Raw genomic sequence first — 27,053 nt, forward strand, 5'->3', positions numbered from 1 at the left:
CCAGCTGGGAGACCATCCTTCCCATATGGAGACCCAACTCCTCCTGCACCAGCTAACCCTGCACCACCAACAACTGCCCCAGCCCCAATTGGGAGACCATCTTTTCCATACAGAGACCCAACACCTCCTGCACCAGCTAACCCTGCACCACCAACACCAGCCCCAGCCGGGAGACCATCCTTCCCATATGGAGAACCAACTACCCCTGCACCAGCTAAACCTGCACCACCAAGGCCAGCCACAACTGGGAGACCATCTTTTCCATACAGAGACCCAACTCCTCCTGCACCACCAACACCAGCTGGGAGACCATCCTTCCCATATGGAGACCCAACTCCTCCTGCACCACCAAGACCAGCACCAGCCCCAGCTGGGAGACCATCCTTCCCATGTGGAGACCCAACACCCCCTGCACCAGCACCACCAAGGGTAGCCCCAGCTGGGAGACCATCCTTTCCATATGGAGATCCAACACCCCCTAGACCTGCTACACCTGCAGCACCAGGTCCCATTCCCACCGGAAGACCATCTTTGCCATAAAGGGACCCAACACCTCCAAATCCACCTTCACCAGCACCACCGATGCCAGCCCCAGCTGGGAGACCATCCTTTCCATAGGGAGACCCAGCACCTCCCAGACCTCCTACACCAGCACCACCAATACCAGCCCCAGTTGGGAGACCATCTTTTCCATATAATGGGCCAAATTCCCCTACACCAGCTACACCAGCACCACCAATGCCAGCCTTTCCATATACAGACCCAGCAACTTCCAAACCAGCACCACCAATGCCAGCTTCCATTCCTGCTGGTAAACCATCCTTTCCATAAGGTGGTGCCATTTCTCTTCCTGCTCCATCAGTTCCAATCCAATTTCCAGGTCCACTTGCCTGCCCATGCTTACCATACAGATCCCCCCCTTTAACTGCAGTAGCATCAACAATTGACCCAGTTGGCAGATGATCTGCACCAGTCCTAGCCCCATCTCCAGCTGGAAGACCACCTGGACCATACAGCAAGCCAGATATTCCTGCATGACCTACACGACCACCAGCATCAACTGTCAGACTGTCTTTGCTGTAGGGAGACCCTATTTCTCCTTCTCTGTTTTTACTGACTCCACTTATATCAACTACAGTAGGCAGACCATCCTTGCCATAGACAGAACGTGCATCTCCCACTCTGGCTGAATCAAGACTGATTCCATCTGACACAGAACTTCCATCAGTAGCATCTAAACTCTTGATACCACCAAAGCCAGCTCTAGAACTAGTATCACTTAATTTAGCATTCTTGTCATGCCAAGAGTTCACACCTTCTGCATCACCCATGTCAACATCAACTGCCTCTAACATGCTATCATGTCTGCCATCCACAGAATAAGATTTAGTTCCTCCTCCTAATCCACCATCAGTATCTGCTCTGCCTGCCATAGAATCCAGGCTGTGTACAGGCCTCAATCCACTTCTGCCTTCTAACATTTTTAATCCAGTGTTACTAGCATCATCCATCATTGAGTCTGCATCTCCCTCTTCTCTAGAAAACTGCCCGGGTCCCATCTTTCCATCTCTGTCGGTTTTGCGCAGCCCTTCTTTTCCCAAAAATTTAAATTCTCCATCAGCATCAGTGGAGTAGCCTTGATTGCCTTCTCGGTCACTTCTGTACCAGCCATCTCTTTTCATGCCAGCATCCATAGGATGGTCTTCATCACCAAGATATTCTCCACGTTCAAGCTTCTTAGCCCTGTCTTTATCTGGTAACGTTTCCTTCTGCCAGTCAGATTTTTCTTTTTCACCTTCCTCATCCTGTATCTTTGTCCTTTTGGCATCTGTGTTGAAAACACAGTGTTTGATGGGAGGGGAAATAATTTAGAGCAAAAGAAAGATAAAAAAGCAACAGGCAATCAGTATGTCATGCACTGCATCAACAACCAAAGAAAACACATTAGCATTTGTTACTTCATTCTAAGTCACAGAAGTATAATTTATTTAAATAAACTTACATTCAATTCAAACCCTGATTTTTTTTTTTAATGGTCACACTAAGACAGTTTTATATTTCTTAGTTAAGATCATTATTTTTAGCAGAAACATGCTGGTTGCAAAAGAACAAAACAAAAAAGCAAAAAGGAAAACTCAACTCCAAGAAACAGAAAAAAAAGGGCACATTTCCAGCATGAGCCCACTTAATAGGGCCCTAGGTAGTATGTGGAATTCATTAGTGCCTCCTGCCTTCTCCCTTTCTCCAGCCCTGAATGAGTTACAGAATATCCCATGCACAGAGGATCCATCAGTTCCCAACTCTGAAGCAGGACCCCATGTCAGGACAAATAACAAGGGAAAATACTGTCACGTCTAAAGAGGAAAGAAGGTCCAATCAGATTGTCACTCCTACCAACACTATTTAGAAACTAAAGGCTGTTGATAAGATAGCAATTGGAATATTATTTGGTGTGTCACTTACGCTCTACAAGAAGCCAAGCCCTTGAGGAGCAGAGTCCAGTGTCGAGTGTATACAAGCCATTGTCAGAGGTCACAGCATTTTTGATAATAAGCTGGTGGGTCAGACCATCGGGGCTTATAGAGATCTGGTGCTTCTCACTTGCTTTGAGGGGGTGGGTTTTATGTAGCCACACAGCATCGTAGCAGGGAGTGCGCAGGATACACTCAAAGACAACATCTTCCTCCTCATGACAACGCAGATCTCTGAGCGGCTTCTGAAATCTCACAGGGATGGCTGGAATGGAAAAAAAGAAAGGAGATGGAGCCAGTTCTGTCTTCCCAGAAAAACGTGTTGCTGCTGAAGGATGAAAAGAGCTCGCTTTGCCTGTGAACACAGTAGCAGGCAGAAAAAAGAAAAACTGAGATGTGTTCCTGTGCCTAGTTCTACAGGACAGAAAGGCAGATTTTTGTCTTTTTTTTTTTTTATCTTAGTATAAACACTTAATACCACCCATCACTGTGACGTGCTGTAAACTTGTTGTCATCGATCTATTTCAGTGCATGATACTAGTATTGAGGTTGACAGTTATTATTCTGAGCTGACAAAAATAGAGCGTTGAGTAAACTAATGAATTTGTCCACTGCCATCCAGAATTCGAAATGGGCACCTGCACCTCGTCCTTTGGGATACAACATCCATCCACAATAACCACTCTTCAGCTGGATTTTTTGTTTGGTTGGTTGTTTTTTTTTAACCTGTGTTATAAGGAACAAGCTCTTATTTGGCAACAAAAAAACCAGTTTTCTGTTGTTATCAGCTTTTGCTGCTGAGCTTTGCAGATGCTGCTACATGAAACTTTCCAGCAAAAAATAAATCCTCGTTACAGCCGCACATTACCTATATTTAAGTCAAACCCTTACCTTCAGCGTCCAGTTCGGTTGAGAAAACAGGCACATCCTCCACTCTGACTTGATACAAGCCTGCATCTTCTGGATGCACATCGTTGACAATGAAATGATACCTTTTTCCAATTCGTCTAAGGTAATACTTTCTGTATTCATCCCCTGTTCCATAACGGACCCTCTCACCATCCTAGGAAGAGAAACAGCATACTCTTAGAAGCAGCATACAATTAGCAGAAGGCATTTCAAAGAAAAATTAGGCTAAATTTTTTGCTGTGAGTGCTGTCTTGACAACAGTGAGGAACAAGAGAGAAGTCCACGCTCTGTTACAATTTGCAGCAGACGGTGCTCATTGTTTGTATAAAACACAGGCAATTACATGTGCAATTTTGCCACTCTCCCATCTGTGACACACTTGAGTTTCCTTCTCCTTGCTGTGACTGCATAGATTTGGAAATTCTCAGTCTGATCTCCTCTTTAATTAATTCCATTTTCCCCATACTAAAGCTACTAACCACAGTTTTACTGAAATATACCTTCCAGAAAAACATCCACAACACCAATCACACGAGCATCACAGCAGAATACAGAGCTCTATGGCATGTTTTACTCCCTTAATATCTTCTTTCACAGAATTGAATCCTACCTTAAGCAGATAAACATTGCTGTTAGTGTTTTTCAGTTCCATCTCCAGGCTAAACGAAGCACTTCCATCCTTGTTGACCTTAATGTGTTCCATGTTTTTGACACTGTGAACTAACTGCAAAAAAAAAACCCCAAAAAAACCACCCAAGAATTTAGTAAAGGATAAGGCTACCACAGCAGAAGCTCTTCAGCTGTTGAACTAGTGTGAAATCTACCTTCCATCTGCACAGAAAAGAGCTACCTCTAACTCTACGTGTATAGAAGAAGCACCTGTAAGTTTCCAGAGTTTCTTCCTGTGGGCAAATTATATTTAACATGTGATGTACTGGTCAATCATACACTACACAGCCTCTAACTGTCCAGGTTTCTACATGGCTTGCCTGTGAAGGACGGTTTTCACTCTCAGGCATATGAATCCTCAATTCAACGCTCAAATTATCTTCAGAGACAACTGATTACAGAATTTAGTTATGGGGTTTAATAAACAGATTATCCTAAGCTCAGGATCTCCTGAAATTTATGACATCTACTTCAGATAAGTCAGTCGCTTTTTCATCCACATCAAGTATAGAAATAGGACTTTAAAACATTGTCATAAATCATTCCTTGTCACACAAGGAAATTTTCACCTTCAAAGCAATTTAGCAAGGTTTAAGCCTGTTTTCAGAAGCTACTGAGTAACTGTAGGACTTGGCAGTCTGTTTAAACTCAGTGCTTTCAGTGTTTCACAGTTTATCCTACCTTTGCTTGTTCATTCTCTGCGTCCCTCTTCATCTCCTGAAGCTTTCTCAGCATGCCACGGAAGTCAGAAATTCCATATTTAATACAGATTTTCTCATAATCTTTCCTATCTGCATGCAGTAACAGTTGGAAGATTGCTTCTCTGTCTATCACTTTTTCCTTTGGTAGTGGAGCCCTTCGAACCAGGAAGAAAAAAAGAAATCAAGAGATTTTAACAGAAAACAAGATGTCTTATTTCTCTGCACTTTGTCCTCTTTTCAGCTTTCTCTGTTATTTCTGTAATTTACTTGTCCCTGTACATATAGAAAAGAAAAAACAGGACCCTTTGGGGTCTTCTGGCCTCACAGATGGTGGCAAACTGTTCTATTACATCTCTCCATATGGTGAGCCACTTCAGAAACAAAAAGTGTTGGCTTGAAGGCCCAAGAATATCATATCAAGAAACATCTGGGAAGTGTAAAAATGGTCCTTGTTGTATGGAGACTTACCGCTTCTTCAGCGTCTTCTTGAGGTCCTGAAGATTCTTTTTCAATTCTATCACAGAGGACAAAGAGGAAAAGGAATCATTAATTATAACAGCTCAAAGCCATATTTTAAAAAGTCATTTAACCCAAAGATAAGTACCAAGCAGACAGTATGCACACAACACAAGAAAATCCTAAATTATACTGCTGTTTTTTTTCCCCCATTCAGAATGGAGGCAATTTCTTCATGTTCCTTTTGTTTCTGTTGTAATGTCTAAAGAATTAATCATTCTATCCCCTGTTAAAGACAGGGAGGCAGGTAAGTCCTGGTAATATTCTCCTGTTCCTTCCTCAAAGGCCTTTGGCATTTTCTATGTTAACAGTGCAGTGTCTCACTTTGTGTTTGCTCCTCCCCAACTTCTGTGCTGATTTTCCTCCTCACACTAACGAAGGAGAAGTAGTAGTAACGTGCTAGACTTGGGAGTATTCAGTATGCCAAAAAATATTTATCTAACTCACCTTCAGCAGGATGGCCAGTAACATAGTTTGCTTTCCTCTTAAAGCCAACTGGTAGTTGAGAAGAGAAAACACAGGAAAAACAATCCGTAAGATGAACAAGATAACAGACTAACACCAGTAAGTCCATGAATTATAAAACCTATACATCTGTCATTAATGCAAGAGGAAAAGAAATTCTAGTTTGGATTTCCTTGTCAGCTTGATGCTGAACATACATCCACAATGCTGTATTTCTATTGTGATTGCTTCTGTGTTCGTTAGATACTCCATGCAGTGGGGGAGGCTGTCTCTACTCTATAAAGCTTATATTTTAAGGAATGGTGGGAAATACTAGTATTTTTTTTTTGTTAGAGGTGGGGAGCCAGGGTGCAAGGATTACCAGGCACAATGCAGGTAATTGCCTTCTAAGCTTATTTTATAGGTAGGGAGGTGAAGCAGACACTTCCAAAGCAGCCCACACCTCTAGCTCAAGTAGGTTCCCAGAACAGGTCAGTTACATTTTACCCATGAAGCACACATTTCTCTCCACTGACTATGAAGGGGAACAGGGGACTAGGTTAGGTGGAAACACTGAAGTAAAACGAGATGGATTCCTCCCAACAGACTGCCTGCATCATAAAGGATCGAGTCAATTCAGCACTAAATCCAGAGCTCCTGAGCATGGTCCGGTGCAATGACCACAATACCCACCTTCTTTGGTCTTTCCTAAAGTTCATACTGTCATGGAGCACCAAAGTGGAGGGAGTTACAGAGGAACTCAAGCCCTCAGTGAGAAGAAAGGAGCCCTTCACACTACAGGTACTTAGACAACGCTCTGGGCACTCACTCCCAGAGGACAGTGAAGCCCACTACTTGGGACCACAGGATACCTGGACTACAGAAGTTGTCAGTCCTACCTTGTATGATCCTGAGGCCAGCAGAGCATGCAGCTTCCCCATATTCATTTACAGCACAGCAACGGTACAAATCGGAGTCACCTGCAGTGATTTTATTTATCTTAAAAAGAAGAACACAGTAAGAACTCACAGTCACGCACTGTGGTTCAGTTATTCAAATTCTAACAAAACATTTCTTGCTGAAATTCCAGATCTTTCCTCTGTTCCTACAATTACTCTACTAAACTTTTGCGCTGTTTCAGACCTGGTGACATCTAGATCAACTTTTCTTTGTGAAGCATTTAGACCATTTTGCTCTTTTGGCATGTTCTAAGAGAAGAAATGCACATCATGAAATCATCTCTAATCTTTGGAATCTGCACCTATCTTGACCTTCAGATCCTCTTCCTATTTCATCTTGATCACCGTTACACAGAGGGAATGATAAAATTCAGTTTTATGCTTTTCTAGCACTTGGTTACCTACACGCTTCCCCTAGATGCTGATGTTCTCACCCTGGTTGCCCATTGCACATTTATTTATTTTCCATTTATATTCCATTTATTTTCATTGCACTCTTTGTTCTGCGTGTCCTCCCTGCAATATTTGGTCTTTACCTGCAGGATGTGTTCACTTGTAGCTGCATTGTAGAACATCACATATTTGGCAGGATCGTTCATTTCTCCTTTTGCACGTTTCCATTTCACCTCAGGGGCGGGGACACCCTTGATCACAGCTCTGAATATGGCATTTTTACCTTTCAAAAGAGGCAAGGAATTCGTTTTTGAACATGAGGTTCTCATGCCAGGCTCCCTATGTTATCAACAGAGCATTCCTCAGAGCAAGTCGCCGCTGCTGTTTTAGATTTATTTTCAAATAACATTTCTGCCTCTCTTTTTTGTTCTCTTCGTAAGGGATGCCCAAATTACCAACTTTGGCTGGGGGAACTGGAGCATTTAAAGCAAGATATCTGCAACAATCTCCACTGCAACTCACAAGCTTTCAAAGAGATTACTTGAAAACTTTAAAATTCACTACTGACAAATCAGGTCTGTGTGTTTTCACTGCATACCCACGTGGACAGAGAAATTATGTACCCAAGAGAGGAATTTTTTGCTGTCTTGGTCTGATTTTAAACTCCCTCAATATAGGTAAGGGTCAGATAACAAACAGTTATTAACTCAAGTCCAAGCCACGCTGCTCTTCCCCATGTCAATAATGACCATCTTAAAAGGTCTTTCAGATGTGGTGTTAGTCTGCAAGCCATGACTGCTGACATGCTCTAATCCCTTCTGAAATCAACAGTGAGAGCAAATTCAGGTCAGACTTGCTTCTGGCACAGTTTTGCTCCACACCAACTTGCATGTACTAGCTGCATCGCAGCTGCTCTCCTCACAAACACATTCCTCTTGGAGCTCCCATCACTTCCCCATTCTTTCAGACCAGTCACGTTGTTGCACCCATGCTGGGAAGAATGCTAAGCTCCATAGGACCCACTGTGCCAGACTACCCTGATTCTATAAAAATCCATCCGTGAGTTGTCAGAGCTCCTTGTCTCTTTTTCATTCGGAGAAAATGAAGTGGGAAACAAGACATTTCCTCTGTGCACTCAGGAAAGCATGGTGTATAGCACTGTCTGTTAAGAACAAGTGGCAGGACCCGTGCAGGGCAGGGTGTTTCCTCATGTGCTCTATTTGTGTCATCTTTCTGCAATACCTTGCTAATCTGCTGGCCTGGCACTCCCTGCCCCTCCAAACACAACAGGCCCTGCTCTGTGAGGATGCAAGGAAGGGAGAAGAGGATGGGGATCACCTAGGAGCTCCCTCTGTCATCTCTGCTCCTCCAACAACCTGACCATACTGCATCTGACCATTGAAATCTCCAACAGCATTACCACTGTCTGGTGCAAATGCTTTATTGTTTTTTTTCCCGAACAGCTTCAAAGTCATAGGAATATGATACAACAAATCAGAGAAGTGACTCATGAGTAGGTAAGTGGGAGTGTCATGCTGGAACAGAAATGGAGATTAGTGGATGGAACTCATGGAGGAAGCGATTACTATCTTTCCTTTGTAATAACTTTGGTCTTCAGATGACCAACAAGGTAAAAACATCTCCCCAGAAAGTCTTGCAATATTTCCCACACCCTCCTAAAGAATCACCACCAAAACTGAACAGGTTTGGTGCAGCAAGCTCTGTTGGCCGTGCAGCCAGCAGCTTCTTACCAAAAGGCATTTTTTTCCAACTTCTTTTGAGACTGCAGTACCAGAACTATCTATTATTCTAGGCTGATTCCAATGGATTACACTTCTGTCAAAAAATCCTAACAGCCAGGAGTACCTGTTCACACACACACTGAATGAAATGAGGCAATGATGGTATAATTAAAGACACTCATAGTGCATCCGCATGAACAGTGAACTCTGTTTACACAGTGGGTGACCTCAATGCCCTAGTACTTTGTATACGAGCTATGCACAACCAATATTCGATGAAATAACAGACAATTCAGACAGGATGACACAGCACTGCCTTGCTTCATGTATGAAACTTGCTGGTAGAAGGAAGGATACACCACTAGAGGCCACTGCGCTCCTTCATAACACTACAGGGGCCCATGGAAATCCACACAAGGGTAGGAGAAGAATCCCAGGGTGCTAGAAACTGTTCAGGAAGGAGCTACACGATCTATCCAGGCTATCCACTCCAAAAAGACATGAGACTCCACAAGGGTAGGGAGATTACTGAAAGGCTTCCCATTTAATTTTTGGTCTTGGTTCATTAAAAAGCAGTCAATACTAGCACTGAACACTCATAACACGAGTTAGTTAAATGGAAAAACAAATACAACAACAAATCTTTTCAAAGTGTTTAAACTTTTGCCACAAAAGACTAAACTTGAGATCTTCCTGCGGAACTCACAGGATTTCTTAGATACATTAGGAGCCATATTTTCATCTCACACCAGTAAAAACTCAGGAAAGCTCCACCTGCACTAGTGAAATTTGTACTAGTGCTGCAAAGACTTGGGCCACACAATGCTTCCTTCCAGTCTAGTCAAAGTTTAGAAACTAGCTTGCTCTAATCTGGAAAACTGACTCGGAGTTGAGAGATGGAATCAAGCCTGCAAGGTCTGCAACTCTGACTGGTGGTTTGGGTTTTTTTCATTTACTTGTTTTAAAGAATCTCACCTTCCTGCAATGTTAGGCTGACGGGTTTTCGCTCAAAGTCAGGAGTGCTGCATCCTTTTGGAATCTTATCCACAAACTGGGTAATGTGAACTCCTCGGATGGAAGATTTCTGGACATATTTCACTAGAAAGGCAAGGAAAAATACATTCCATTAAAATAACATGTTGATGTCTTAGAAATGGTCTCACAATCTACATCACCTCCTTGTAGAACAGTAACTGCTTCTGCTCAGCCTCTCTTGAACCAGCAAGGATCCATCCATTCTTATACTACAGGCTGGGAACGTGCCTGAAGGCCGGAGCATTACTGTCTGTGATTTTGTGTTGACTTATTGCAAAGCTATGACCAAAGTGGGAAGACCTGCCATCAAGATGGCAAGCTGGGGGCATACCAGCTTACATGCCTAGCAATGCTTTGGATAGAGAATGCTTTACATCAAAAAAAAAATTTCAAGATCTGGCATAAGGAAAACACTACTGCAAAGGTCAGCACAACCCGATGAGCCAGTTAGCAGCGTCCCTCTCGTGGTGAGAGGCAGACACCTAGTTGCCAAATAACACCAAGAACAAGTTGGGCTTATTCTCAGGGGTAGGCCACCCAGGTTTCACAGCTGTGACTGTTCTCTCACCTGCTGGGCGCGTTGTCATGATGCTTTGCTTGGGTGCTTGTGGTCAGTATAAATAGACTTCAGGTGCTCCTGCGAAGAAGAAACATTTCGTTACTCACAGTTCAAAAGGGAAACGAAAGATCTCAATACTGCTTGCTTCTGTGATGCTCTTTCTCCTTCCTCACTTGCTACATCCCAGCTGAGAAAGGCCTGCCAGTCAACACAGCTCTGCTGCCTCTTTCCAAAGCACATAACCACAATTTTGAACCCCCAGCACAACACGCACCAGGTAGGAAAACGCCTGGCAGATCTAAATGGTAATAAACATCTAACAGCATCCTTCGGACACATGGTTCGTTTCCATGTCACCTGGCTTCCCTCCAAAACCTCCTCTCGTGTTTCAAGCAAATATTACACCACATGGCGCTCACATGGTGAGTTCTGATGGATGGTAAGAGCAGTTGCTGAGAAGAAAGCTACAGAGATGGATGTCTGAACTGAGGCATGAAGCAGAAGCACATCCTGATCTAAATTAGCCTGTCTAAATTAGCAACAAGCCTCAGAGCAGACCATAAGCTAGTACTTACTCTAGAAGGAAATGGCGAAGTGTAAATTTGGCATTAACTAGTGACTGTCACTTGTGTGACCCTCTGCTGGAGGTGTTTCTTTCTCTGTATGTATAAAGCAGACATCATATAAAGTAACACATCACCATCCTGCAAGCAAAGCGTGCAGGCAGATTCCTTGTCATATGAGAGAGACATGGTCAGAAACTATAGAGTTACTGAAGCTCTGAAAGAGCAATTAGATTAGATTCCCATGTGGGATTAATGCTGTCTCTATTTACCCTCTGCAATCCTTCACTCAACACAAGAGTCACACAAGAGCATGCGACTCTTCACAGTTTGAAAAGGCAGACGGCCTTGGTCAGCACGCCTATGATCTTCTTTCTGTTCCCTGATTGCTGCACTACGCCTGACGAAAGCTCTGGGTAGGACCCCAGCATTTCCTGGCCATACACGTGGTCAGAGCCGTGTTGATCCGTGTGATACCTGGTTTCACCGAGGGTAGCAGACAGCCAACAGAAATCATTTGTGCCATACGTCTCACGGATAGGCCAAAGGCAGGGGAACTCAGTATTCCGGGGTCCAATTCTGAACCAAAAGGATACACATTGGATTTCCATTCATCAGGAGCTGCAGATAAGAGCACGGACATCTCTCTACTCTACTGTTACCCTCAGCCTAAACCTTATTTTAGGGCTCTACACACGACGCTAACTTGTAATAGCAACGGGATCTCCACCGACTGCTTGGAAAACCATTGTTTGCCTCCCTAACTTTAGTGGAGATGCATGTAAAACAATACGAATGGAAAATGATACATGAGAATGCGAGTGACAGTCAACTCCTGCCTTCCCATCTCAGCCTCAATCTGGCGTGGGTGTTTCACATCCGTATCCCAGCTTGCCCGCGTTGATGTTTTGGCATTATCATATATCTACTTCTGTTAAAAAAAAAAAAGACACCTGCTTCTGGTGTTTTAAGAATTGAAAATGAAGGGAATGGAGAGCTTGTGGGAAGGAAACATGCAAAACTGACATATCAGAAGATGTTTCCAGGTTGCAGCATGCAGGGCACTGCGCAGCAAGGGGCAGAGCTCTTCAGGGCCTCTCGATCGCCGCCTCCTGATGCTGTTCACTCGTCCTCCAAGGCACTGAGCTGTATTAATAGCAAACACCGTAATCCCCTGCTGCCTCTTGCAGTCTTGCATCTTCCTAAACATGTCACCACTCCGGGAGCTGAAAGGTCTAACTCTAAACTAACGTGATTGCTTGTCGTTACCTTGCGGGAGTATTCCCCTAAGCTCTCTTTGTGCTAGGCTCACATTTACCCTTTGCTTCTCAAGTCTTTCCCCCCCTACATCAGGCAGCTCTGACTAGCATCTATACTGAAGCATGAACACGGTCCTCAGGCCCAAAGCCACTGAGAAACTTCATGTGTAAACCGGTGGGTTTACTGGACCTTAAGTATTCCAGAAATTGCCCTGGATTAAAGATAAGCTGCTGGGAGTCCTCACGCTCCTGTGAATTCTTGTCTTCTGGAGAGCGACACTGAAACATCTTAATACCACACATAGACTGCACAGTTAAAATGACGGTGCTGGAATATGCAAGAGAACATTCCTTCGGTGTAATTAATCCAACTACATCACATTTTCTCATGCCTCCCGTGTTAAAATGTGGACTTGAAAATACCACATCAGCTGGCACAGAAGCTTTCAGAACCTGCCTTGCTTATTTCTAAAATTTCTGCTCCCTTATTACACAAATAACCTTGTTTTACCTTCACTTCGGTTCAGCCCTGGTATAAAGAAATGAAAGACAGCAAAAGCCTTCCAAAAATTGCCATGCTGGAATTCGTATCTCCACTCACAGCTGCCCGCACTATAGGTCTCCAAACGAATATGATCACTGATGTTGCTATTTACTCAAAACAGGCAGCCAAATGCTTCCAAAGGGCAATCCACCCCTCCTGCACAAAACACTGCTCACCACCGGTCCTGCCATAGCAGGGCTGATGCTGGAAGTAGCTCAGCACTCTCAATTCTTTGAGAAATAGCTCATCGTCACGCGCTAGCCTCATCTAGAGAGCCAAGGGCTGGCTATCTGTTGTCCCATGCAGAAGTCCATCTGGTTTTCAGCTGCAGACATTTCCCCTTTGGAGACAGCGACAAAGCTTCCACTGCTCCCAGTGTAGGACAGCAGCAAGCCCTTGACTACTGACATTTTTAAACTGGCAAAATAAACCAGATAGCCTGTCAGGAGGTCTGCCCTTCACCTTGCCTGTCCATCAATCTGCCAGGATGAGCTAGCTCGAGAGCCCATTCCCTCTGCACTCGACCAGGCCCTTTAAATAGGGTCATAAATCAGCTAAGCGAACTAGCAAAACATTTGCGAGTCCCAGGATTTGGTTGTACTGGCAGTATCACAAGTAGTTATTTACGAGCTTCAGACAGTGGGAGACACAGAAAAGAGGTGACACAACTGCTGGCACAGACTGGTGAGCAAAATCAGGTAAACCCCGAGAGAAGGGACAGGCAGCAAGTGACTGATGTACAGGGGATGGATCCAAGGGGCACAGGATGGACCGCAGACATTGGTGCAAGCACAATACACGCAGAGTACAAAGATATTAATACAGAACATCATAAAAAATTAATTAGTAACAGACGCAGCATTCTTTACTCAGAGAGCAGTGAGGCACTGGAACAGGCTGGACAGAGAAGCGGTGGATGCCCCATCCCTGGATGCATTCGAAGCCAGGTTGGTCGGGGCCCTGGCCCTGGTGGTTGGCAACCCTGCCCATGGCAGCAGGATTGGAAACAGATGATCTTTAAGGTCCCTTCCAACACAAGCCATTCTATGATTCTATTTCTCTTTGCAATTCATAAAAAAAACCAGGAGAACCCCAACAAAGTGAATGTTCTAAACACCAAAGCGTTGCGTGTTCAGCCTCAAATTCCACAACTTTGCACTGGTGGATCCAGATACTCATTGAGAAGAAGAGAACTTAAAACTTCTCTCTTAGCTTTGGGTGGGCTTGCTTTGCTTGTTAACTTTGAGCAATATTTTCAACTTGAGTCCTCCTGTTTCAGAAGCTCTTTAAAGAAAAATCTGGTACTTTGTTAAAACCACAGAGCTGAAGGCCAGGAGGTGGAGAAGCGATGACTTCGTGAAGATTTCTGAGCAGGTCACAGAGGGAGAGTGTCACAAGTGCACCAGTGATGAATGGAGGTCTTGTGTAGAGCGGGGAGGAACGCCCATGGATCAGATTCTCTGTGACTTATTCCTCCGGTAAATCTATATTTGACTCCATCTTCTCTCCTGCCTCGGGGATTACGAATAATAACGTGATTGCTCATGCTGCCCACAATTTACATAGACCAGATACTCTATAGCTGTGTACTTGTGAAAGAGGACTGGTACAAAACACCAAAAGGACACACACACCATCTGCATTATCTGCATGAATTAAAACAATAAGGCTCTGAGAGCTGTGAACAGGACACTGAAGTTATGTCAGTTTGCTGAAGCAGGCATGGGATGACAACTCGAGCACGTGTCAGTCTGTTCCTTCTGATATTCACAATACATTCATAAATTACTTCATAACAGACATGTATTTTCACACAGTCAATACATTTACAACAAGTGCTGCAGAGCAAATACCTCACTTTTCCTAAACATTCAGAAGAAAAGGCAACGTATCCCCTGCTTGCCATCACAAGAAATCAAGTCTCCAAGACTAGAAACCATGGCGTACCTATGTTACATGGGGCTTCATGGGACAATTAGAGCAGAACTCCAACAGCCTGCCATCTTACCAGGGACATCAGGGCAGGCTGTAGGACACTGCACTCCCCAGAACACAGTTTTCAGACAACAGCAACACAGAGCATGGTCCACCATGACAGTGATGGCTGCACCTCATTCTCCCAGCTCTGTATCACCCCTGCCATGTATCTCAGTGGTGACATGACCAAACTCACTACCTTAGAGGTTGAGCTTCTGAGCTGCTCCTGCTTTAAGTCAGTACTGCACCTCCCAGGACCACAGCTGTTTGCCTGCTGCCTCAGATCAGAGAGCTTTTCGTAGCAGTTCAAGAGGTCTCCTGGTCACAGACATTAGCAATCTGCATGGAAGAAGCCATGACCCTCATTAGTCTGTTCTAAACGTCACTACGAAACACCAAAAGAAATGATATGTTCCTGTTCCCTTCTCACCTCTCCACTCTCCTGGAAGCCAAGCCTGCACTCAGCAGCAGCCTCATCAGGATTTCTCTATAGTGTGCTGTTGTGCTGTCTGTGGCTATAGGATTATACACCCTTGGTTCCCAGTGCAGCATGGGAAGCATGCTTGAACCCAGTGCCTCTGGCAAGCCTCAAACACGGCAGCTAGCCAGCGTGGTCAGATGCGACCATCAGTCAAGGCAATGCTGGATTTCCAAGTGCCACTTGGGTCAAGACTTTGTGCCTCAAGGTACAAATATTTGTGGGGATCCATAGTTTGTTTAAGGAAGGGACAAGGTGTACATCCAAGTTTTGTAGGATATACCAGCAGAGTGGTCCTCAGAGGTCACAAATCCTTAGGAGAGCTCATCATTCCTTAGGAGAGAAATAAAAAAACAGTGGATTCTGGTATCTGTTAATTGGGTCAACCAAGTCTGGGTTTGGTCTCCATAGTAGAGTAACACAGACTGGACAACTGAGAGGTCTGAAGGAAACAGTTCCTTCTGCAAGTTTCATGCTACAGGCAAAGCAGACACCTCCCTCTGCAGCCTCGGCTTCCAGTGCAGCCACAGACTGATCCCCATTCCCTTGAGCAGCAACAAGGCCACTTATTCCCATGGGCAGGTTTACCATGGCAATGCAAGGGCAGATACTGCGCCCCAAAACCTTTGGCTTCCAATCTACCCTTGCAAAATGAGAACCTTCCTTCCTCCACCAGAAAGCCAGCTTGGGAGCAACGGCTCCTCCACCCAGCTGGCTGTGTCCACAGGGGTGGCCAGGCTGTGACTGAAATCCATCTCCACAGACAACCAGGGCTGCTCAGTCTGGGGTTCCCCTTTCATTCACTCCTGTCTGAGAGCACACCATCTTTTTTCCTTTGCACTGTGTAACACATATTACTTTAAATTCATGACATACATAACACTAGAACCTCATGAGCCCCTGAGATGAGGGGCTAGCTCCAGCAGTTAGCAGTGGAAGTGTTTTTATCACGATGTCTATGGATTGCATGCTGCGAACCTAACAGAACCAGAACAAGGTTTTCCTTTGATGACCTACCAGATCAGAGTTCTGAAATCTAAAGTTAATGGGGAGTGAACATACAGCAAAAACCTGGTGCTGTGGCTAAGACTCCTGTTAGATAGGGTGAGGACACTGTGATCTGCCAGCTGTTCTGACTCTGAGATCAAGAGCTTCTTTGCAGGGCTGAGGATCACCATTTTAATCAACAATTTAACGTGGAAATGGGAAAATGAAATTCCAGAGCAAGTTTCTTCACTCCTTCCTTCTTCCTGACAGTTATGGTGGGTGACAATATTTACACATTCCCAGTTCATACGAAAACAAAATCATTAGAGGAAAATGTCATTGTTCAAGCTGCTCTTAGGGTTAAGACCTTCTCATTCTACATCTCTCATTACATTCACAGTGCTATAGAAACAAAAGCCATTCCAAAGTCACATGTAAATAATGTGTAAGCTAGCAAGCTTCCATCTGCTGCAAAGTCCTCTCGCACCACAGCAGACACCACTTTCTAGCAGTGTTCTTTTCCTAAAGCCCATTCCACCACCTACTCTGACCCATGATCATCCCAAGAATCCTTCCTTCCACGCTGCTCTCACTGGCACAGGGCAGCAGTTGCACCACTTTGTTGATCAGACACTGCAGCCTGAGCATTAAGTGCCTTGAATAAAACCAGTAAATAAAACACGTGTCTGAAGACACTAACACTCAGTGTGATCTATGGGAATGCTCCTGGAATAAGCACATCCTGCTTTCTCCTGAAAACCAAATTCAGCTCTCGTCAACTTCAGCAAGAGCCTTTGCTTGCAGAGCGAGCCCAAGGAGTGGGCCAAAGCCACCCAAAACCCCAGGGCTGGCTGCAGCTCCCTGTCCCATGAACGCTCCCTTCCCAGTGATTTGTTCCATACTGAACACTGCCAGTGCTATTTAGCAGCAGATTGCCTTTAGCTGCTGGAGTCAGCTTGGACCACCAGCTAGGTAGCTGGTTCTAGCAGTTACCAGAGGAGCCACGCTTCTGCCTGCTTCGCTGGACCCAGACATGACGTTATGGAGCTCTGCCTTACTTCCAGTTCTGGTTTACAGAAGTTTTATTGGGTGGGGGGAGGGAACGGAGACCTCTCCTACAGACAGACTGATAACTTAAAACCATCTGTGACCGAGCAAACCCCTCCAAGAGGCTGACCTTCTTCCATTTCACAGCTTGTTTTCAACCCGCCCACCCAAAAGCCCTGTTAACCCCTGCGTGCCAGCCGTGAATCTACTGCATCCTGCTGCAAACCTGCAACACTCAGCTGCTGTCACTGCCTGCAATGCAGACAGGAGGTATTTTCCCAGGAAGCAAGCTCATTGCCCTAACAAAGGGCAGCGAAGAAGAGGCAATAGCTGGAGGACAGATATTTCAGGATTGAATTTAAAGGACATTAGAAACACGATTCTTCTGATCTTCTGCTTTTCCTTTAATTCCTGTCTTCTTCAGTATATCAGTATGAAATCTACCAGTTCTGACCAGTGACAACTGACACGGCTCTTCCTATTGACAATTGCTCTATGTGGGCCTATTTGTGCCCACTGCATGGCTCATGCAGAGCAAGAATCATAGAATTGTTTGGGTTGGAAAGGACCTTCAAGATCATCAAGTCCAACCACAACCTAACCATACTGCTCTAACAACCCACCACTAAATCACACCCCCGAGCACCACATCCAAACGGTTTTTAAACACATTCAGGGACGGTGACTCCACCACCTCCCTGGGGAGCCTGTTCCAGTGCTTAACAACCTGAAGAAGTGAAGAAACCAAGACCTGGTGGGTCCAAAAGCCGGCTATGTTTTCTCATACATCAACAGACAGCCAGGGTTGAAAGCCAGTCTCACACTAGAGCCACATGGCCAAGCCACAGCACTCCCCTGCAGCACAGGTTGCTGGTCCCTCTGCTGAAAGTCAGGGGGATGACAGGGAAGCCTTTGGGAGGAAATATTTACGGATAAGCAATGAGTCAAGGTATGCAAAATTCAGCAGTCAGGTTCAAATCCTACTTTGACATAATGGCAGTGAGAAAAAGTTGCATTCATTTAAGGAAGGGCAGGAGTTTAATGTAGACTCAGCAAGGATACGGCTCAACGTCAACATAACACATCAGTCCTTTAGTACTTTTCAACCTTCCCTGAGATACTTAATAAAACAACATTTTAAACATGCTATGTGCTTTAATGAGTATAGAGACTAAGGCACGCCTGAGCTGCTTTCATTTGTCCCTGTACAATTATCGGGCTTTGCCAAACGTCTTCAGCTTAAAATTAACCACGTATGTTCAAACCATTTTGCAAGCACCAGCACTTGAGCACACACTCACTGCACAGTACAGCAAACTGCATCACTCAGAGGCTGCAAGGATTCAAGTTATGTGGCTTTTTCCCCATTCCCCCTCCTCCCTTTCAAACTAGAACAGGTAACAAATACCCCTCTTCTCATTTGTTTGCCCAACCCACCAATGGCCACAAATAAAAAAAAAAAAGCTCAGTCTTCACATTACAAACTATTTAATATACCCTATCCTCATGTGCAAGGACGTCCGTTGCTGAAATAAATGATACAGAAAATCTCTCTGAAACTCCACGAGGCTGCAGCACGTGGAGCCTTCCCACTTTCTTTGCAGGATGCAAAGACGTCCATTTCAACGTGCACACGTAACATTTTAACATAACAAACTTGTCAGCATTGTTCCCGTACTGCCCTGCCCGATCTCTGCCTGCAGAACTCAATGCCCAGCACCCACAGAAGGGCCAGAGTTCTGCCACGGCTGGGAACGCAGCCCTGTTCCCCTGAAGTTTGTCCTCTGTCAAATTCTCTCCTTACCCAGAAGGAAAAGATCAGAACAAAGTCTTATTCAGAGCTAAAAAAACAATGGCAGCATCTAACAGAGAAGAAATCCAAACTGAAAGAAATAACCATGATGGAAGGAGTGAATCTTTCTCCCCCTTTAACCCCTGCTTGCCCCAGGAACTGCAGTTTTACAAAGGGGTCCCAGTTCCCCTTCGTGCAGGCATGAACTTAACAGGGTCCACCGCTCCCCGCTGCTCCCTGCTCCTGAAGGCGATCTCAGGGAGCTCCAACCCAGCGAGCCTTCAGCTCACAGCAAACCCAGCTACTCAGTGAAACAGGCACGCAGCCCTCACCTGCACACGCCTTGCAAAAGCTTCCCCTTCTCCTCAGAGTGCTGCCGAAGCTGCAGCTCCCTCGTCCCTCCTGCAGCCCGTGCTCAGCTGTGGGATCAGCACCAGGTCCCCGGGATCCTCCTCAGCTGCTCGCTGTCTCGCCTTCTGCCTCTCTCCCTCTCACACTTAATCCCTCTCCCCCTCTGGCAGGTGAAGCCTGTCACAGGGCTGTTATCCTGCCAGACATCCAGATGATTTTTTTTTTTTTTTTTCCTAAACAGGAACCCAAGGCACCTTCCTCCTATTCGTTGTTATTTCAGTCTGTATCAGTAATGGTGCTGGACAAATCTGGCCTTAGCAGAATTCTGCAATCTTTCTCGAGTCAGCTGGAGCTCTGCTTTTTCTGCAGATTGCGTTTCCTCCTCGCAGCAATGCATGGAAAGCCTTCATACAACTGAACAGCCCCGAATGTTCTAAAGGAAACTGCAGCTTCATTGTTTTGAAACCAATCTCAAGAATAATTAGGGTTACTAATTGATAAGTTGAACTTCAACTAAAGTGGGTGGCCAAGCACATTCAAGGATGAGTCTCAGAAAAAATGTTCCTTTTTGAAAGAATTCTTTCCAGGTGGTATTGTGAATAAAGCAGAAGGACTGAGCACACTTCCAGCACCAGCTTACCTGATCACATGAATTTAGGAGCTTGTAGTTGAAAAGCATGAGCGTGAGCCCCTGCTGGGTGGCTGTTACCCACGTATCTGTGTACACCCCTTCACAGAGGCAGATATCTCGGAGGCATTCACTGAGGATTAGGAACCCCCTAGGCCAGGCTGGAAACAGAGATCAGATGCACCCAAATGCACACCAGGTCCTGCTCATCAGCAAAGGCCTCCTCTGATAGGAGACATTTATTCAGAGCCACCTGGATCTACTGTAGATAAACCCCAAAAGAAACAAGGCAGAATCCCAAAAGGACAGAGCCCAAGGCAGGGAATGAAGAATCCTACAGTCTGTTTCCACAAGAGCACCCGTGAACCCTCTCTAAGCTCTCCTTGCTCCCACCCCTTTTAGGTCTGCAAGATGCAGGTGTGCATTTCATCGCCCACATTGCTCACCACAGGGACAGTCACATTCAGTAACTTCAGAAGGAACCTCCTACAACACTGCGAGGCAGGGCAGGCATTTGCACATCGATGCCCAGATGAATAAAGCACAGCAGCTTGTCATCCTCTGGGAAAAAAATGGGCTTGCAGGATAGCCCAGACATGAAGCACTCCAAGGGCTGCAAAGTGCACCAGCTCCAAGCCCCAGTGTGACCTGGCCTGGAGTCAGGCTGCCTAGGGCAGCACCACCAGCAGGAGAGGCAAGAACCTAAAGCAGTTCCCTCACATCAAGCAGCCCTGCTGGCCTCCTGCATGGAACTGCAACTCCACTGCACAGAGCACGAGTCAGCAATTAACTGCAAAGAAAGCATGGGAAGAGGTACACCAAGATAGACCAGCAGGAGGACAGTAGAAGGTTTGCATTTTGTGTGTTTTCCAAGAAATCAGATAACCCAAATGAAGTTATCATTCCCTGATGCTTTTACTTCAAAGAAATTAGTTCTCTGAGGTTGGATTCTCAGCTCCCTGGTGTCACAGCAGACAGCTGAAATGAGGATCTCCTACCCTTCCCTCAAGAGCAAGGAACTCTTCCCATTGGTGTGAGCTTGCGATGGCCCACAGTCTGCTGAGAAAAGAGTAACACATTTAAGATATTAAAGCGGCAGTTGACACATCCCAGATAATCACACTGATACACCTTCATGCATATTTCCAGACAGCAAAGCGCAGAAGGTCCTGCTGCAGAAGAACAAGAACTTCTGCTTCAAAAAGAAGATCCATACTAGCAACACAGGAGATGCTAAAAATCAGTCTGATAAACTTCAAGATACGTCCCGCTTACCAGACCTCAGAAACTTAACGGGCAGCCTTATGTAACACGCTTTACTTAGCAGTCCTGACACATCCCTTCCCCATAACTCGCTTCAGTGATTTGTAAGCCTGGGCATTCCCTTCCCTTTGACAGCCCTCATAAAGATTATTTCCTATCACACGTGTGAGAGAAGACTCCACTGGAAACCCACCAAATGCTGTGTCTGAGCTGACCTGGGATGTCAGATTCCAACAGTATTTCATCCTAGATTAGCAAGTGGTAATTGGCTGTCTCAAAATTGCATTTGTCAGGAATGAAAATTCTTTGCCAAAATAAGCTATTCAGGTTTATTTACGACGAAGACAGACTTTATTGCTCACCCACAGAGTATTACCTTAAAGCACAGCCAGCTCTGGCCCTCTGCACTCTCATGTTTGCAACTCGGTCATTAAATTGCCTGGTAGGAGCTGAACTGAGAGCATGAACTCATCAAATGAGGGTAAAACACAAATGTACAACCTGTGCATGAAGGCTGGGAACCTGGAACCTTTGTTGTGAAAGAGGAAGGATACAATCCACCCCGTGCTCTCCTCAAGCTTTATGCTCAAGAAGAATGCAGTCAAGGAAGCGGACATGGTCACTAAAGATAGTCATACAACCACTGCATGTCTCCTTCCCTCTGCCACCTGCACGCACTGGATCAATTATTGCATCTTCGGAAGCAGCAGGAAAACATGAGCACGTGTCAAGCACTCAGTCATATGCAAGAAACGGGCCAAAACCTAAGCAGCAGGGACAACCAAACTGGGTTTCCAATTCCCCTCTTGCAGGCTCCTTCAAATGAAATTACCATCTGCTTGTGGCTGAGGAGATCAGCAGAGCTCACCTGGCCTAGCACCACGAGCAGACAGACGCGTGCCCTTCCAAGCTCTGACTGCTCTCTGGGTAACCTGAGCTCCCACGTGCGGGCACAAAACAGGACAGATGACGCCAAGCAAGACGGTGAGCACCCAGCCTGCAAATGTTTTCTTGGGTCCTGGCCCAAAGCAGTTCTGATATCACCCCATAACGCTGTCTTGGCTCACAGTTGGAAGTTCTTGCTGGCCTTGTGTGGGACCGCGCTGCATCATGAATGCAGCTGAGCTTTTAAACCTCAAAGTCCATGTGGCAACCAGTTTCCTCACTTGTTCTCCCATGTGACAGTGATCTAATGCATGACAGACTGCCACAGGCCTTTGCTGCTCGCCACCAGCCACAAGGCCACGCCAGGAACCTCAGCAAATGCTTGCAAGAATCAGAATTGAGGGAGGCAGGAAGAGCAGAGCTGCTCCATGAAGGGGCAGGAGAAGCAGGACAGGACCCTACCAACCAAGTGCACGCACACAGCACTTATAGGCGAGCAGAGCACGAATACTGACAGCAACAAACTCCAGCAATCATCAACATAACAAGTTAGGTCCAGTGTCAACCTGGGAAATCCAAACAACAATTCAGGAACCAGTGTGGAAACGGGCACAGCTACAGCAAAGCACAAGCAGGGACTAAAGGCCCAACCATGAGTTTAAATTAAGCCCCTGGGCCATGGGCAGAGGGTGAGCAAAGAGGTCTCAGGTGAGGCTGCTCAGGGCAATGAAGGCCTATCAGTGCCCTCTCAGCCCCAGCTCTTTACAAGAACTTCACTTCTGCAACAATCAGCTCATCCATGCTTTGCACCCAACAAGGTGCATCCTAGCATTGTGTTCCAAATTCAGCTTCCACCCCACACTTCCTAAATCCCCCCCGCTTTCTGAGCCTCCATAACCTCTCCATCCTTCTGCATGCCCACACCCTCAGCTACCCAAGCTGAGACCAGCAGAGAACTGGAGATGCCACTGAAGAACAATGATCAGATTGCACAGCACCTAGTCCTGGCAGCGTTAGGTGATACAGTCTGCTAATACTTCAAGGCTTCCTAAGATCCCAAACTTTATTTTTTAAAGTTGTCTCAGATTTAAATGTTCAGACCTGACCAATGTGTAGGTGCCTGTGTGCTTAGAATACCCCTGGGATACAAGCAACTTGGTGCTGGAGGGGATGCGTATATACCAGTGAATGACAATATTCTGTTTTAAAATGAAACCACTTTTCCCTCTTATAAGATTTTACACTGAGCTTGGTTGCCTTGTCACAACACTGTCTCCTGCAGCACTCCTACAAAGTGATTTTGCAACTGTCTGGGAAAGGCAGAGCCTCTGAATAGGAACTGCATGATGTTACTGTACCTTACAGCCCAGTTTACAGCTTGGTCCTCTGACAGCCCCCATGAGCTACTTTTTATGTATCGCCTCCGGTGGCACACGTGCTCTGTATTTTCTGCCCTGAAGCACAACTGCCTGCCTGCAGTCAGACAGACAGACAGACTCCTGCCCGACTGAAGGGTGGAGGGACATAGTGAGCCGGTCACTTCTCGTGGCAGACGGATGGATAGATGCATCACTGACATGGGCTGCATAATGTCAGGGGTGCTGATATACCAAGGCAAGGCTAAGAGAAGGGAGGAAAGGAGGAGTGGGTGTCAGAACGGGTGACTGATGAGGGAGGGCTGTCTTCTGGGATGGGTGGCTGGGCAGACAATACCAGTGCCAGAAGCTGAGCAGGAGGAAACAAGACCCACGCGAAGGCCCTGAGTAACCCTGCATTTAGAGGGAGCTGGTCTGTTGCCCCGGGGCAAGCTGAATGGCAAGCAAATTGTGTGCAGTTTGGGCTTCACCGAGCCAATGTGTCCTTGTCAATCTCTTTGACTGACAGATTTCAGAGTCCCACATGGTTCAGAGCTGTCTACGCTCATGACAGCAAATGGGCCATCCCCACAGCCATTCATGTGCTTTATAGTTTCATTCAGCTCATTTTTCAGGCATGCCCTATTTTGGGCTCACCATTTACTCACCTCTTCTTACCCAGTAAGCGTGTCTACTCCGAAGAGGTTTTAAACAGAGTGAAGGAATTATTGCTCCCAGGGTGACCATCCAGGGGCAGAGCTGCCTATGGTGGAGGAGAGAAGGGGGAAAAGCTCACACTGTTATAATCTAGGAGGGCTGGCCTTTATTCCTCAGTGTCATTAGAATTTTGGACTCCTCCTTGATCCCCCAGGGCCAGCTGGGTCACACTGACAATTTCTCATTCATCACAAGGAGGAGGAATGAATAAGCAAGATGTTCCTCCTGGCATTCCTGACCACCCCCTTCAAGGCAATATTCAGGAAACTGGGTCTCAAGACTACAGAGACAATATTTCTGAGCTTTGTTTATATTAAGACTACATACCCAGTATTCAAATAGCTTTAGTGATCCGTCCTGCACATCTACCCTAGGATTTCAGCCTTTTATTCCCAAAATATTTACCTAGCTATTTATCATTGTCTTCCTCTGGGATCATCTCACCATGCAGGCACATTTGTTTTCCCTGTCTTCTCTCTTCACTTACAAATTGTAGAACAGGGTATCTCCTTCGTAGTTTAAGAACTTGCATCTCATTGATAAGAACATTGAGATCTGCTGCCCATCTTCTCTGGAAGGGTCTGGCCTCCTTCCTGACTCTCTAGGTATGTCTACAAAAATAGAACATACACATTGCTGACTTATGACTATAACCTTGAGAAATAAACTTCCTTAAACAACAAGCCACAGGCGACTGAGGCAGAAGCCAAGATACACTGGCTTTGCTGCATGCCACAAAGGTCAAAAGACCCAAATTGCTGGATCAGACAGGAGGACAGAATGACAGAAGCAAAGGACACATAAATTTAATGACTGTCAGCTTAACTATGTCAGCTGATTTCTGAGCTCAACCAGAGGGTAAAAGGAGAGGGATGGTCCCAGTTTGCCTTTATGAGTCTTGAAGCACTGAAGACTCTTTCAGGCACTAGTAGTTCCAGCAGTTTCTTAAATGTGTCCCAGGAATCCAGCCATGCTGAGCTGGTCAGAAGGTGGCAGGAAAGCTGTGAGAGTTTCCAAAGCAGCCAAGTCCTGCAGTGCTCTCAGCTGTAGTTAGTAAAAAGGATGTACTCTTTTTCTTTATCACATGATTCTAACCACTGTTCCATAGAGGCAAGGTTACAGCAGTCATACAAGTCTTGGGTGTAAAGCAAACCCGCTGGTGAACCTGAAAGCCACCTAACCAAGCAGCTGGGCCACTGATGGTCACTGCATCACAGAGGAACCAGTGACAGGGGCTTCTGGAGGACTACCTTAAATCCCATATTGGAGCAGCTGTGGCTTTGTCCACGGAGGGTACTCTCCCCCAAGGACAGACACTCACCCCCTCTGATGACCTGCCCCAAACTTATATCAGCTTCCTAGACCTGAACTCCTGAGCTGCAGCCTGTGACCACTGCCTGTTTCTGGCAAGACTGACTTGCCCTTTCTTCTTGTAGGCATGAGAATTTTGCCTTGCAGAACAGGTCAGGATTCAAGTCTGGGAGGACAAATGGCCAAGAAGACACTGAACTTGGAAACTGTTGGCTGCAGTAAATGCCAGCTGGGAGTGACTTGCTATGCAGTTATTTTAGCAAATTGTTATCCCTATTCCAGAGCATTCTCCTTCAGCAGCCCAACCATACTGAACTGTATGCACTGACATACAGTCAGTCTGACCAGCAGCAGAACAATTAAAAAAGCTTTAAGTAACACAAAGCACTTACTTGAATTAACAAGGCAGCACGATACAGACACTGAGATACCCCTGCCATCAAAGCCCTTCAAACAGGAGGTACCAGTTCTTCCCTACTAGAAATATCTCCATATCTTAGGTAGAAATCACAGATTCCTGTTTCACCTACACAGAAATACCACTTCTGTGTCTCCATCTTCTTCTCTGCCAGTCAGCAGTGATAATTCAGCCATCATTCAGCATGCATGTGTGTGCATATGTTCACGTACATGAGTGGATAGGAGTATTTTATTAAAGGTCTGCTGAGTGCCTGAGAAGCACAACAGTTGTCTTAAGACTCATGACTCCGCTGATTTGTGATCAAGAATGCAGAAAGCTGTGACCCAGAGGGTATCCACTCCATCTCCTTTGGCATCTGGCTGACAATTGGGCTGACAGCAGAGTGAATGCTCCAGCATGCTGGGTGCAGTGGGCTGGATCTCCTGCTGCAGACCGTAAATTACATGTGGCCAGTTTTAACACCTCTTTATATAGGTATGCATAAAAGCTCGGGGTCCTGGTGGCTCTGTGAACAGTCAGTGTGGCTGTCTGTCCAAACAGGTGCCAAGAATAAGGAAATAATCACCCTGGTGAGAGGAATTTTAGAAGCTGAGAGGAGAGGTTGCACGGCAGGGAGGACAGCATGAACATGGCTATCTGCACCTACACTGCTGGGCGCCCAGCTTCAAGGGCAGGGGCTCTCTGCTGCAAACAGAGCTTCCCAGCAAAGGCCTGTGTCAAACACATCCACTATAACAAGAGCGCTTGCATTGTGCTTCTTGGTTAATACTACTTTATTTTGTTGAATCTGTTCCACCCCAGACTGTTTTCTGAGGAGGTGGGAACCTCCAAGCCATTGCATGCCTTGCTCAACTCGAGACATGTGCATTCCTGAGGCAGCTGCTAGAAAAAGCATCCTCCAAACTTGAGGACAAACAGCACACCATGACCACCCCAGAGTCCACATTCCCTCTCAGAGCTAGAGATGGCATCCACCCTCTAATTTCTGTGTTTGATGAGATGCACTGGTTAATTCAGTTGTGAATAAAAGGAATCTCAGTGTCACTATTCAGAAAAGAAATTCATCATGGAAACACT

At 45.8% G+C, this 27,053-nt stretch overlaps 1 protein-coding gene across 20 annotated transcripts in view; it reads right to left on the reverse strand.

Moving 5' to 3' along the window:
* The window catches only part of IGFN1 (immunoglobulin-like and fibronectin type III domain containing 1), a 48,363-nt gene that overhangs the window by 13,244 nt on the left and 8,066 nt on the right, over positions 1-27,053 (reverse strand). For 6 of the 20 annotated variants that reach the window (XM_021377053.1, XM_021377054.1, XM_021377051.1 and 3 more), the window contains 11 exons: positions 10,408-10,476; positions 9,780-9,902; positions 7,206-7,345; positions 6,610-6,709; positions 5,714-5,761; positions 5,219-5,264; positions 4,731-4,905; positions 3,991-4,104; positions 3,363-3,534; positions 2,464-2,736; positions 3-1,828 (listed from right to left, as the gene is read on the reverse strand). In XM_021377053.1, coding sequence (XP_021232728.1) covers positions 3-1,828; positions 2,464-2,736; positions 3,363-3,534; positions 3,991-4,104; positions 4,731-4,905; positions 5,219-5,264; positions 5,714-5,761; positions 6,610-6,709; positions 7,206-7,345; positions 9,780-9,902; positions 10,408-10,426 — 3,036 coding nt within the window. In that variant the 5' untranslated portion in view covers positions 10,427-10,476. Of the gene's footprint in view, positions 1-2; positions 1,829-2,463; positions 2,737-3,362; positions 3,535-3,990; positions 4,105-4,730; positions 4,906-5,218; positions 5,265-5,713; positions 5,762-6,609; positions 6,710-7,205; positions 7,346-9,779; positions 9,903-10,407; positions 10,477-14,940; positions 15,081-23,530; positions 23,793-24,195; positions 24,291-24,649; positions 24,856-27,053 lie in introns of all 20 variants that reach the window. The other 14 variants (XM_021377048.1, XM_021377050.1, XM_021377059.1 and 11 more) reach the window with 12 other exon arrangements.

The sequence above is a fragment of the Numida meleagris genome, chromosome 25 (assembly GCF_002078875.1).
Source record: "Numida meleagris isolate 19003 breed g44 Domestic line chromosome 25, NumMel1.0, whole genome shotgun sequence".
Lineage (NCBI taxonomy): Eukaryota > Metazoa > Chordata > Aves > Galliformes > Numididae > Numida > Numida meleagris.